At 39.4% G+C, this 14,591-nt stretch overlaps 1 protein-coding gene across 3 annotated transcripts in view; it reads right to left on the reverse strand.

The window, feature by feature from the left end:
* The window catches only part of ARID4B (AT-rich interaction domain 4B), an 88,199-nt gene that overhangs the window by 27,558 nt on the left and 46,050 nt on the right, over positions 1-14,591 (reverse strand). For all 3 annotated transcript variants that reach the window (XM_035108413.2, XM_035108414.2, XM_060272856.1), the window contains exons 8-15: positions 14,163-14,301; positions 11,599-11,678; positions 10,517-10,590; positions 7,293-7,438; positions 6,008-6,080; positions 4,397-4,491; positions 3,828-3,925; positions 2,873-3,122 (exon numbers count right to left, since the gene is read on the reverse strand). In XM_035108413.2, the coding sequence (XP_034964304.2) occupies positions 2,873-3,122; positions 3,828-3,925; positions 4,397-4,491; positions 6,008-6,080; positions 7,293-7,438; positions 10,517-10,590; positions 11,599-11,678; positions 14,163-14,301 (955 nt within the window). The remainder of the gene's footprint in view (positions 1-2,872; positions 3,123-3,827; positions 3,926-4,396; positions 4,492-6,007; positions 6,081-7,292; positions 7,439-10,516; positions 10,591-11,598; positions 11,679-14,162; positions 14,302-14,591) is intronic.

Raw genomic sequence — 14,591 nt, forward strand, 5'->3', positions numbered from 1 at the left:
AATTTAAAAACAAAACAAAAAACTGTTAGTTTTCAATTAGAAAGAATCTGCACCAGCTATTGGTATCTATACTGGATTTGAATCAACTTTATGTAAGTGCTGATGTTGTTTTAAACTCCCTGTCTGTCTGTCTGTCTGTCTCTCTCTCTCTCTCTGTGTGTGTGTACATTTTTTAAAAAAATGTTTTTATATATGCTGCTTTTTTATATATGTTTCATTATATTGTAAATCACTTTCATGAAATAATAACACATCTCTAAGGAAGTACTGCTGCAGTTTGCATTGGATCATGAATGCTGTCTCTTGATCCATTTCCAGGTTGCTGAAACATGACCATTGGTCTTACCTGTGAAGGGTATCTTTTTTTAGTGAAAGGATATTCTTAGGTAGAATGAGAGCTCCCTCAAGCACCTGCAACCACTGCAGCTAAACTAGAGATTTATCCTCTCAGCTGGCCAGCCCCCAAGCTGCAACATCCTGCACTCAACACATTAGTAAGAAAACATACCAACAACATGTAGCAACAACAACACACCCTGCCCCAACACACAAGGCGATCCAGATACAGACTCAATCAGATAAGAACAAACCAAATAGTGAATGGGTAGAGTAAGGCTATGAAAACATCTTTTCACTCAAAGAAAAGTAATCTTCATGTGTCCAAGTTGCCCAAAATAAGGTGGGTCTTGGCTGCCTATATCCCTGGAAACACATGGTGAAGCACGTGCCTCTCAAAAGTGCCCCTGAAGAGATGTAGGTATCAATATGGCAAAGTCTTGTAGAGGAACGAGGGCTCACCCAGGCCGGAGCATAACACAGAGCATTTAAAGAGAACGCTGCAGTCTCATGTATGCACTAAGGTAAAAGGTAAAGGTCAAGGACCTCTGGACGGTCAAGTCCAGTCAAAGGCGACTATGGGGTGCACTGCTCATCTCGCTTTCAGGCCGAGGGAGCCAGCGTTTGTCCACAGACAGCTTTCTGGGTATGTGGCCAGTAGGACTAAACAACTTCTGGCGCAACAGAACACCATGACAGAAACCAGAGTGCACGGAAACACCGTTTACCTTCCTGCCACAGCAGTACCTAATTATCTGCTTTCACTGGCGTGCTTTTGAACTGCTAGGTTGGCAGGAGCTGGGACAGAGCAACGGGAGATCACTCCGTTGAAGGGTTCGAAACGCTGACCTGATCGGCAAGTCCAAGAGTCTCAGTGGTTTAGACCACAGCGCCACCCACGTCATGTATGCGCTATTGGTATGACCGTAATACTCCATGACTTAGGGCACCTCTTTCTTTTGATCTGTTTGCATATCTGAAAAGTGAGTAATATTTTTATTCACAGATAATGCCACCTCAAATCCCCCAAAACTCCTCTTCAGAGGAAGTTTCCAGAGGGTTCTGAGGTGTACCCACTCTTTACACAGAACTTCCTTATCACAATCAATCTTAAAAGAGTGGGAAACTGAACCAGACATCCTCGGGTGGCCCACCTTACACATGAGTGTTTTAGCAATATTAGTCCTCTCAGCCATGGTATCCATGCCAACAGAGACAGAACCAGGTTTTGTGCCCATGGCAGTAAAGGTAAATGCCATCCAGGAGCATGGTGTTTATGAGCTGATTTATATGCTGCCTCAAGGGCTTTAGCCTTCAACTGCTATATCTTGCCCATGGCCCCAGAGTAGCTGCAGCTGATTACTGAGACCTAATGGGTGGTCACAAAAAATATTAAATAAAAAAAAGCTACAGAGCTGCTAGATGAGAACTGTGAAAAAATATCAGCGTTCCGGCAGGGAGGAAATATCCCCTCCATTGACCAAAAAACAAAATTGGGACACCGGGGATGAGGGGAGTTCACTTTAAACCAGGGACAAGCAACAGGGGAGGTGGTGAAGGGGAGATACAGAGCAGAAAAAGTGGAAAGTGGCAAGGCACATAAGAAACCCCAAAACTCACACACAAACAAGCACTGTACATCAAGATAAAAACTCACGGGACTCCCTAAGAGAGAAACAGCATAATCAATGCAACCTCCCCCCAAATAAGCACAGAAACACTAACAACAAATGATAAGCAACAATGTCATAAAGATAAGCTCCGAAAACTGTAGACAAAACACAACTCTGAGCAAAGCTGAATGGAGAATGTGAGATACAACCTCACAATGTAAATGCAGTAAAAACTGCTGGGAGCTGAAGAGCAGAAATCTCTAATTTAGCTGTGCTAGAGGGAGCTCTTATCCCACCTTACAACATCTCTGCTCAAAGGAAAAGGAGCATAAATATCATAGGAAACATTGTTCACCCGTAACTTTCCAGATATTTTTGACCAGGAGAACACCAGGAACATGGAGCTCTGATTTTCCACATGGTGCAAATTATAGCTACAAGGAATTTGTAAGGTCATGTGTATGTAAGGAACCTTCAAACTGTGTTATCAATTTTGTAGCTTGAGACTTCCTAGCTTAACGGAGCTTAGCAAAAGGAGGAGCAAAGGGACTAGGTGTTAGGACAAAAGTCTGGTTCGTATCTTGGGACACAATCTCCGAATGTGGCCTAGATATAGCAGACACAAGAGTGTTTGATTTCTGCCTAAACAGAGTTTTGAGGGCCTTCTTTAGAACTCTGAAAGACACCCACAAAGGTATTTCTTCTGTCAAAGTGAATCTGGACTGCAACAGGTTCTTATTAGCTCTGAAAATGACATCAATACTTTGAGAAATGTAGAAAGACTAGCAAACAGTATATTAATGCTAGAATGAAACACATTGCTTTATAGGCACAATAGCCACTCAAACAATATTTCAGCTTACTTTAACAGAACACTTTAACAGATTTACAAAATCTACAAAAGATATTGGAACAGCTCTTACCAAGGAGGACGTATCATTTTCTTTTCTTTCACTCTCATTCTCAGCTTGTGTGTCTTCTTGTTTCATCGTTAGTTCATCATCTCTTTCTTTGGTTTCCACCTTTATTTCTTTTACATTTTGCTCAGTTTCTTCATGCTTCTTCATATCTTTTTCAACGTCCTTACAGGGCTGGCTCGCTATTTTCTCTGGTAATGCCATTTTAAATTCAACATTAGCTGATGTACAGTACTCTTCAAAGCCATAGAGGTATCTAAAAGATGGCAATAACATAAAAGATTAGTTAACCATAGTTTGGTTTACAAGACAACTACACTTTTAAGGATGTAAATTAATTTGCTAAATAATGGTTTAAGATTGCTTTGTTTTTAAAAAAGAAACCAACAACATGGTACCAACTCAAAATTGTGTTGTTGTTTTAACTGCCCCAAATGTCAACTTGTTTTTGAAAGAAATACCTGAAAGAAGTTAAGTTGAGTCTGGTTAGTCTAGCAAAATGGAAGCTCAGGAATAAAATTTAATAACCTTCCAAACAAATTTGAAAGAGGGCTTACGGTTAGCTGCCAGAACAGCAGACTTGATTTGGGTAGTTACTACTACACATGGCATGATACAGCCAAAATAGATAAATACACCTTAATTAGAACTGTATCCTCCTATTTGGGAGTAAGCCCCGTTCCAGAGATCGTCCAACCCTTCAGAGCAAGGGTTGCAGACAGAAGGGGGAATTGGTGAAAACTACTTCCCCCATTGTTTTGTTCATGGAAGGCTCCACTGAAACAAAGCTGTTTGTGACTGAAGAAACACAACTGGATATAGCCCATTATCTTTTTTTTCATTTAAATGATGACAGCTTTAAAACAGAATACCTATGCAATGTTTATTTTGGCCGAGATGAAGCATTCAACGTTGAGTATCAAAGTGAGGGACACAATTTTATATATACAGGTCTACTTACTTTTTGTATGCACATTTAACATTATATCCAGCAGCGGAGTTCAAGACAGGGATCCCAAGATCCTGATACACTTGCTTCCAGACTGCTCCACTTTCAATCTATAAAGCAGAATGAAAGTTGTTACCCCAATAAAAAGCATTATGTCTATGTTTAAATGAATAATTCTGCACAGCTGTCTAAATAAATAATTTATTCTGAACTTTTAGGGTCTAAAATAGCACACACAAAAAATAGACGCCCATACTTTAAGAGTATTCTAATTCACTTCCACCTCCTGTGCACAGATTAATACATATGTATTTTGAAGTAAGTCTGTCTTCTATGGGGTTAACACTCAGATAATTGGGTATATATAACGACTGCAGACTTCTTACTAAACTACTATTACAAGCTGCTTTCTTTTTTAACCTAGAAAAGAGTCTTAGTGTTAGAAAAATTAATGCATAAAAGTCCTTAGTGTGATGTCCACCTCATCATCTACAAATCTCTTTTCCTAGTGGTTTTGAAGCTGCACTATTAACTTTTCTTCAAATTGCAAAATTATTTCTACTGTGATTAATAGTACTTACATTATCAAATCCTCCAAGCTTATGTACAAGTCTGAATAATTTGAAGAGATTCAAGTTTCTGTATCCAAGAACAGGTCGTTTATTAATAGGAGTCCCTGTGAAAGAAAGTATTTTGAAGTGCGGCTTTTTAGCTTGGAAAGGACAACTCATATTAGTGTTAATGCACATAAATCAGTCCAGTGTTTCAATCCCAGACTATACCACACATATATATATATATACTGTGCTGCTTAATACTCCTGCATATTTACTCAGAGGTAATTCCAATGGGGCTTACTCCAGGGAAATGTGCATACAACTGCAGCTGTGGCCTTATCTTCCTAATTAACAACCATGTAACAGAACTCATATTACACAGTTTTTCCAAGTAATTGGAAAAGCCATTATCAAATATGTGTGGGCTCCAAAAGTTGCTAAATGGTATAAAGGGAACAGAGTTCTCTGACATAACTTCTTTGCAAAGCTGAGATGAATTAATTTAATTCAGTTTGCTTGTCAAATCCATTCATTCTGCCCTATGATTACTAAAGGGCAGTTGGACAACTGGCATTATGATACAGTTCAAAATCAAAATATAATGAAATAGTATTTGCCCTGCAATCATTCTTCTCTTCAGGCCTGTGCAACATGTAACCCACAAAGTTGAACACACCACACCAGCAACATATGGTAGTCATGAAGGGCTTGATAAACTTCCAATTTTAGCTGCCTGCATAGGATTGCAAAAAATGGAGTCATGTCAAGCACCTGGCAGGCCACAAAACTTGGCTGGTGAGCTGTGTTTGATTTTGGTGGGTTACAAGTTGTGCAGGCTTATATATAATACAGAAACACAGCGCATAAGTTATTAGTTACTCTGTTGTTTCTTTACTTGCTGTATTTTCCTCCCATTTTAAAATTGCAATGCTGTTATTATATTTTTACTTTGATATAACCTGTCCAGGGAACACAAACTGGATGTACAGTACATGTAACAGGATACATGTTTTAGAAAAATAAAAATAACAGGTTTAATATATAAATGAAATATTTTACTGTAGTATACCAGCTAGAATTCATTTTTATTTCCAAAAAGATAGTGCTGATTTTTAAAAGGAACAACTTTCAACTGGCCTATGTGATGCAGTGGTTGAAATGGGGTGGGGGAGACTTTTTGAACCTTATGGCTGCATTCCCTTCTGGGCAACTTTATGAGGACAGGACTAGAAGCAAAACACTGATGTAAAATTTATCTTTGTACAGTAGGTTAGCTTCTAAACAAATGCACAACACCCCTCGCTATCCTCCATCCAAGCAAGGGAGAATAATTATCAGAGTTCAAGGATACATTCCAGCCAGGGAAAAAGCACCATAGGAGGATCTGAAACAAGGCCAGTGTGGCCTGGCAGGCCACCCAAAGGCTAGAGAGGCTTGAAGAGTCACATTTGACCAGAGGTTCCTCACCCCTGGACTAGGACCTAGGAGACCATGGTTTAAACCCCAAATGAGTTCTGAAACTCACTTTATGAAAAGCAACAAGACAAGTTTTCAGGGATGTACTACATTCTCGTACTGTACTACATCCCCTATATCGTAAAACAAACTATATGATAAATATAATGACATGCTTACCCCTGTCTTCCATGAATTTATAGAGTTGTTGTAAGAAGTTTTCTCTTTCCTCTGGAAAGGGTTCTATTTCTTCCTAATTTAAACAATGCGGTAACAAAAGCATGTTAGATTGCCCTGTTAATCGCCACAGTTTTCTTTAAAAAGTACTGCAGGGAATTACATTTATATTTTAAAAGTTCAGGAACCATTACATAATGCTTCGGTACTTTGGCTTTGAAGGCAAATGTCATTTCTCTGTATCTTACACTAATAACTGTTATAAGTGTATTTTAATTGCAAAACGTTTAGTTTCACTATGGGGAGCCATCAAAATACAAATAAATGCATACTTATAGCATAATCTTCTGCATGTCTACTCAGAAGAAAATTGAATGGGGCTTGCTTCCAAATAAGTGTATATAGGGCTGCCGTCTTAAAGTGCCGTAATAAAAACATAAAGCAAATTTGAAATAACAAATTAATTGAAATTTGTTATCTGTTATTCAGTCAAACTGAAATTCCATATTCCTCTCCAAGACAAAAATATTTCATTGTGGAGATGGCAACTTTTGCAGAAAGATAAACTAACTCATTTCCACGGATGTTCCACATATATTTTAGCACCATTTTGAGGGAGGTGGGTTTTTGGGTTGTACTTTTTAAAGTTTCCTTCTTCTTTGTAAACCAACAAAACAACTCCAGAAAAAATTCAGAAAAGCAGATGTTGCTGATGTTACAGTTAATCATGCATGTTAGAAGCGGGATTTAGCAAAACACAAAGTTAATATTAAGGAGGATTCTTAGCCATTCAATGCATGCCTGTGCAGGGTTTGCAGATCATGGTGTGTGTGACTGATTTCCCCCCTACTCGTATATGCTGCTAGTTCAATGTCTTATCCCTAAAAGCTATGGTATCAGCACAACATTCTTTTTTTTTACAAACCCAAATAAGAGATAATGTCCCTTCTTTATTCCAGTCAAGCACACTTATTACCACAATCATCCTGCCTATTTCTTTAATTTAAATAAAATTGCAACATATAGGTCATATACCATCCGTTAGTAGTTTTTCCCCCTTGCAGAAGTTCACGCTGATCACACACTAGTTTTCTTTGTTACATAAAGAAAACTGGTTTCGTAGACTAATCAGGGTTCACAAATAAGGACAATATACAAGTAAGAGGTATGCTAAAGACAATGTAATAAAAGGGTTGATATTGTCTGTGCCACTACTGTAATTCAACAATCAATATACTCCAAACGGGGAAAATTCCATGGCTCAACCAAATTACAGTGCTGTACTTGCCTCTTCTTCGCTGCTGTTATCTTCCTTTTCTTTTTCATCTTCCTCCTCCTCTTCTGCTTCGCTACTGGAGCTTTCCTCTTTCAACTCAGTCTTCCAGTTACCGGGAACGGTTTTGTTTTTACGGAATTCTAAGGCTTGATCAAAAGCTGTAAATTGAATGAAACTTATTAGCACTGAATGTCTAGTTTGCTCCTGCATGTAAAAAAAAAAACTAAACAAAAAAATAGGCCAGTTTGGCAAAACACAAAAAAAGAGAAATGGGACGTGTTCAAGTTTTCTCCTTGGGAACGTACTGGTGCAGGCCATATGCCTTTTCCTTGTGGGGAAAAGATGGTAAGTGTGTGAAGTGATCCTACTTTTATTTGAACATGGGATTTCCCTCACCCTAAGAAATAAAAAGCCCACCTTTGTTCTAAAGGAGTTTGGCTAACATCTCACAGTAAGCACATTCACCATCTATGCTTTCAGCATTACAAAACTATCTGCTATAGCTAGATACTATTATATTACTTTCAAGAAACCTTTAGCAGATTGGCTTGGAGCCACAAGTCCAACAGCCATGACAAACCGCTGGTATAAGTTCATAACTTTTGTGCATCAAAGTACTGCCATGTGCTCATTTAATCACAGCTCACCTCTCACTACCTTATACGCTAATAATGGTATAGTTTTATAAATATACAAAATTAAAAGTGCTCTCTGTCTTGATACAGTTTGCCCTGTTTAGAATGGAGTTGCACTTGGGTCTCTAAAGGATCAAGTCTGCAGCCTGGGTGTGGCTATTGATCTGGTCTTGCAAATGAATGCTCTGTGGGTCATATAACAAATTCTGGTGGGATCTGGCCACTAGATGGGTTTGAAGACACTTATGATGTGTTTGAAGACACTTGGAACTTCAGTTAGTTCTGAGTAGCAAGCATACCTGTTAATTGCCACAAATAGCAGGGAACATACCTTGTCACTACTTGAAAAAAAAGATCACTATGCCTATTTATTTCTGTACATGATTAAAGCTGCTGGCTTTGACTTATTAAGCCTTAAATGGCTTGGGATCAGGGTATATGAAAAACCACAAATTTCCATCAAAACATGTCTGAGTATTAGGATAATACACCCTGTTCACAATGTCCCATTTCCTGAAGTATGGTGGGTGGCAGTGAAGGACAGGACCTTTTCGGTTGTGGCACTTCATTTATGAAACTCACTCCCTGTCCATTAGCCTAGCAAATTCTGATAGCTTTCAGCTGCCAGCTAGAGATACTACAGTTTGCACAGGTGAGGTATCACTCAGCTGTTTTCTTCTGGCTGTTTTTAAAGCTATTTAAGATGGTATTTAACATGGTCTTTAATGATGGTATTTAATGACGCTTGTCTTGTATGGTGTTTGTTTTTGTTCTTCTTAGTTCAATTAGATTATTAGCACCCTCAGAAATTATAACTGAGAGGCAATGTGTACATATTTCAAACACATGAAAAGAATAAGTAATGAAAATTCAGCTGAACCCTATTTACCCCTTCTCTGATATTACAATTTGGGGGTTGCTTTTTTTAAAAGAGAAAATAAAATAAAAAGATCCCAACTGGGCTCAGAGGTTGTCTGCAGGATTCATCTCCTGGCTGTCCCTATAGCAAAAGCCAGAGACTGCCTGTATGGTTATAACATGAAGGAGCTGTGTGGGAGAGATGTAATGGAGCCAGACAGAACCAGCATATCAGGTGGCTGCTGACTGGAGAACAGCTGCCAGTCTGAAATTTCATGCTTTTTGTCGTCGTTCTTGAGCTGCACTGCAGGCTGGAATAGAGGACTGCTAATAGTTCACGGGGGGGGGGGGCAACCTGTGGCACTCCAGCTGGTGCTGGGCTACTACAAACATCATCCCTGTCCACTGACCATAATGGCTGGGGCTGATGGGAGTTGGAGTCCAGTAACATCTGGAGGGCTACAGATTCCCCACCCCTCCTGTACAGGAGCTTTGGGAAAGCACAGATGAAAGATGCATTGAGTTTTTCTTTCTTTCTGTGAATGCCCAAGGGATGAATGTATGTGGTGTAAATTAGCTGAAGAGGAACAGATTTGGGAGGTAACCTAATTAAAGGGAAATTTAACTGGGAAGTTTGGAGGTGAACTTACTCGGGCTCACCTCAGGGGACACCAGCCTGGAGCCTGTGAGTGCCATGGCGCCCACAAGAGTCTTCATTTGTGCTCCCAAACAGGGGCCCCAGACTGAACTTTCTTTCTTTCTTTTTAAGCAAGTCTCTAGCCCTGCTAGAAACATAGCTATGAAGCAAAATAGGCAGGAACACTCTTCTAATGAATTTCTGTAAAATGAGCAAGCTTGGCTCTCCCACCTCGTCAAGTGTTTTAGTCAATGTGTGAAGTGATTGATACTGGCCAGTAGGAATCCTGGGGTCCTAGAGAGCTGTTGCTTCCACTCCCCTTTAATGCACTTTTCCGGCCTCTGTCTCATTTTCTATGCAGAAATTCAACGGGTTAAGCACTCTGTCTAATTTTGTGTGAAGCCATGCTCCCCATGGTAGCCATTTTGTGCTTTGCTCACACCCCTAAGGCAGCCATCTTATGACAGAACCCTTTCAAAATTCAAAATGTGTTCCCTGGTCCAAAAAGGAAGGCAACTCCAGCTCTTCCTTATACTTAGGTTCTGGTTTTGGGTAAGTCACCCATCCCTCAGCTTCAGTCATTCACCTTCTTTAAAATGGTTTTTGCAGCAACAAATGTGAGAACACGGAAGTGGTCTGGTGTTTAAGACTCGGTTTCTGCCTGATGTTTTCTTTGAAGCCTTGGGCAAGTCACTCATCTCTATTTGGTCTAGCACTCTTGTTGCCAACATTGGTCAGTCAAATACCAGTGCGAAACTTATAAGCAGGTCGTGAAATGAACAAATTCCCCTGCTGTTTGTCCCCAGCATCCAGTATTCACTGAGTGTACTCAGTGAGTATACAATTCAAAAGTATACTACCAGAGAACATTAAGGTTCCATTTAGCTATCATGGCTAATAAGAGGAGCTTTCTGGGGTAGAGCAGGAAAGAGCAACTGTGAGTTGGCTGAACTGCAGGAAAGTATGGTAGGAATTGTTTAGCAGTTGGTGGGACATGTAGCACCCTCATGTTTGGGTAGCACAGCTGCCCCTCATAGTCTGTGCCAGATTTCTAGCCAAATTCAGCTGAAAAATGCTATCTTTTCTTAATTCTATATTGTCTTTACCTTGCTTTAATGCAGCATCAGGCTTTGGTGAAGAGTCACTAATTTCTCGAACATCTTTCCTTGGTACAGAAGAGCTAATAATAATAATAATAATAATAATAATAATAATAATACAGTATTACAAAACTTTTAAAACAAAAAATTTAAAACACTTTAAATAACAAATCATTCTTTCCATCCATGGATCAAACATACCATCCTGGTATTTTTTAAAAAACAAGGTCCACAACCATTATAATTAATATAAACCTTGTCTGCTGTTATTATGTTCATTTAGCAAGAGTATCAAGAAGGTACTGATTCCTGGGTCCATTACCAGAGCAGATTTAATTCTGTGCAAGAGCTTTCAATCCAAGCTTTCTGTGAGTGGAAAGCAGTGGGAACAGACAAGTGTATCCATGGCAGCTGCTTAACAGCGCAATCCTTACAAAAACCCTGCCTTCTTGTGTCAAGCAAGAAGACAAATGAGAGACGGGTGAGTAGTTCAGACCTCTCAAAAAATGGCTCCTCATTCCTGCCTTCCAGAGGCAGAACCTAAGCCACCTAGGAATGTCTGCCTCTCAAGTGAAGGGAGAAAATGACTTTATAAAAGGAGACAAGACTGACATTTCCTTGTTGCAACTTTCTTAAAGAAAAGAAATTCTTCTCAAGTGAAAAAGTGGCATGAATTAGGTCAGAAATGGGCCCGCCATTTACACTATTTTGAAGCCAGCTGAAATAATACTGTGTCATAGTGATCACTGATACACAGGCATGTTAACCAAATCAAGAAGAGACTATTTAGAAATTGTCCATCACAAAAACAAACTTTGACATATAGAACAAGTATGTAAAGCGGCCACCCTTCAACTTATGCAGCTGCACAAAATTGCAACCTGATTCCTAACACACATGCTAGCCACTCTATGTAAGTGACATGAGTGGGGTAGAAGGTAGAATGAACAGTTGGTTTGTGCTTCCTGCCCCTCCCTTTTACTGGCATTTAAAAATAAAGCCCTATATATGTCATGTCAGTGAGCAGAAATGACAGATTGTATTAGCTAGTTGGTATAAATAATGACACTGGAAGTATTTCTACTCACAATTTGCCATCCTTGAAAGAACGAACCAGAATGTTATCCTTTTTCACTGCAATTTCATCACTGCAGTCTGGACAAACCACCTGCGTAAAAAGAAAGGAAATACTTAAAATATTTTATATCAATATTTGGTACCATTCTGAGATATTTCAACGAAGATATTTTTTGTGTTCATATTCTAGAGTCCGAAAAATTGGTCACAGAGGTGACGGACTGCCCCTGTCATGGATGCTCAGCACACACAAAAATCCTTCCCAGAGTTCTCTGAAAACTTCAGAGAACTTGTGTGAAGGCTGTCTTCCATTGTGACATGCATGAAAAACAAGGCTTTGTTCCTCTCCAAGTGTTCTGACCTGTGCAGAGAATTCAGGGGAGATGATGTTGTCTTATTTTGCAGTGGGCTTTGAAGAAACAGAAGCAATAAGGAGGACAGGACTTGCATTCTACCTTCTCTTTAAGTCCAGTACTGAGTGAGATAAAAGGTACACACACACTTGCCTGAGTCCTCTGTTAGGGCTTTAAACCTAAGACGCTGGCAAATTAGCAAGGTCATGTGATTTAAGTTGTTAAATTTTGGATTATGCGGAATGCTTTATCTGAGTGGATGTAGCAACCTTCGTTGTTCCTGCAAGGGGACAATGACAATAAAGATATCTTATCTTATCTTAAGTCGTTAAGTTGTTAAGATGCTCAGTATATATAGAGCGTTTGTTTTGTTTGCCTGTGGGGTGTGGAGCAGTCATGTCTGAAAGGTCTGGAGGTGTTTCTGTTATCTGTCTGCAATAAACCTGTCTGTAGAAAGTTGGGCTTCCGTGGGTCGTTTCTGCTGCAAAGCTACAAAGTTTTACCACAACAAGAATACAGCCGCTGTGCTTGATTAATGCTCTGCGAAGAGAACTGTTTCTGGTCTGTGCAGCACAGCAGAAGCATTTTACTGGACCAGTGCAGAAAAACTCTTATCCTCTATGTGCACAGAGGACTTGGGGGAGAGCCCTTTCATCTCATTTCCCACAGAGCTTCAGAGAAAGAAGTGATGCTCCTTTAAACTGCTTCCTCAGTGTCTGGTGCAAAAGTGAGAGAAGGCAGAAGCCCCTTGCTGCCTATGTTTCTGAAAAGCCCAGCAGCAATTGAGATACCAATCTTTCCTCTCTTCAGAGTCTTCTAGAGCAGTGGTCCTCAACCCCTGGGCCACGGACCAGTACCAGTCCGTGGATCAATTGGTACTGGGCCGCCCAAGGAACATTAAATAAAATTAAATTAAAATTATTAAATCAAAACAATCTAAATAAAATATAAATAATCAACGCCCCCCCTCGGCGGGCCACAAAACAATCAATGGCCCCCCCTCAGCGGGCCGCAGTAAAATTATCAAACGTTGACTGGTCCACGGCGATAAAAAGGTTGGGGAGCACTGTTCTAGAGGACTTGGGGAAGGAGATGGATCAGTGGTGAACAAAAATAACGGTGGGTTAGTAAGCTAGGAAGAAATTTGTGGACCCCTTTTCAACACTGATTTCACAAAGAGTTTTAAATTGCTCAGCAATTTCACTCACATCATATGAATTAAGCCACTTGTTAAATTACCTTCCCTATTTAAAACTGGCACATTGCTTCTAAGATCTTTGATTTGCCTTATTTCAGTTTCTAAAAATGTGACTTTATGGTGCAAATTTCATGCTTCAGCCATTCCTTTATAATGGCTGTGACATGTGCATTGCTTTTGAAAGCCAAAACAATAAATTAAAAATAATGATGATTTATTTAATGTCATCTGTACAGTTTAGGATCTCATTTACAGTTCTGCAAATATTCATTAAAATTTATGAACAAGTTTTCTATCTGCGACCACTTAAATGTTTGTAATTAATGTGACATGATTTACACAATTTTGGGGAAGGGAGCATTTTATTTTAAAAATGTTAATATTCTCAAGTAAGTAAGTGTAAAAAGAATTCCATGCAGTAAAAGGATTGATAAAAACATTCCTGACTCAGGGTCAATCTAGTCTAGCCTGTTCTCCTAACCATGGCTAGCCAGATGCTTTCAGGAAGCCCACAGGGAGGGAATGAAAATAGTAGCCCACTGCTGCTGTTTCTCCCTAGCAACTAGTACACCACTTCGGAATACAGATCCAGCAATCTGTATGTTTTGTAGCATAAAATAGGAACAATACAGCAGCTTTTGCCTTTGACCTTCCTCTGCAATTGGAAGCTGGACTAATAGCACGGAAATTAATAGGGACCATGAAATAGGTAAAAAGAAAAGAAGCAGTGCTCTGTTTTACTTTTGTTTGTTTGTTTGTTTTCTTTAAAAAAATCTGCTTTATTGTATACAGACTGACTTGGCACTTACGGGTTATTAAACTGCACAGTTTTTACAATATATGCACTTTACTGCCCTGTGTGCTCAAACGAATTGTAGATAGTAAAACTATTCTGACCTTATTTGTTTAACGAGGTGGTTTTAAATTATGAAAGAGGAATATCTCAAAGTGCAAAATATAATTTCTAGGTACATTTTACTCTTCAAAATAAAGCTATTAAACAATATAAAAGTGAAACACTTACCAAAGCTGGGAACCAGAGGTTTTTCTTTTTATCCACACTAACGTAGTCTACACAAACAACTTTTCCTAACAGTTCATCAGTTTGTTTTCTGTCATCTTCATCTTCATCACTTGAGGATGAGGAAGATTCTTCCTCTGGGCTATAAGGAAAAGAGCTCCAAGTTAAATTGTGCTATATAGTTCAGAATTTTGATTAGGGTCAAACTACAAATGAACTTTAGCTTGAATTTTGGGAAGTGAGGACTGCTATAGGGTCCATCCCTTTCACTCTCTCTTTTTGTTCTTTCCCAACCCCCAACAGTGATGGTACAGTGATAGCAGTCTCCCAGGGTGTGAAAGCTATCTTCCATGCTGGTAGCCACCATGTTCCTCATAATGCCCTTGGAATGACACTACATCACATAGTATTGTTCTGAGCGGAATTGCGAGC

This window comes from Zootoca vivipara, chromosome 3 (assembly GCF_963506605.1).
Source record: "Zootoca vivipara chromosome 3, rZooViv1.1, whole genome shotgun sequence".
Lineage (NCBI taxonomy): Eukaryota > Metazoa > Chordata > Lepidosauria > Squamata > Lacertidae > Zootoca > Zootoca vivipara.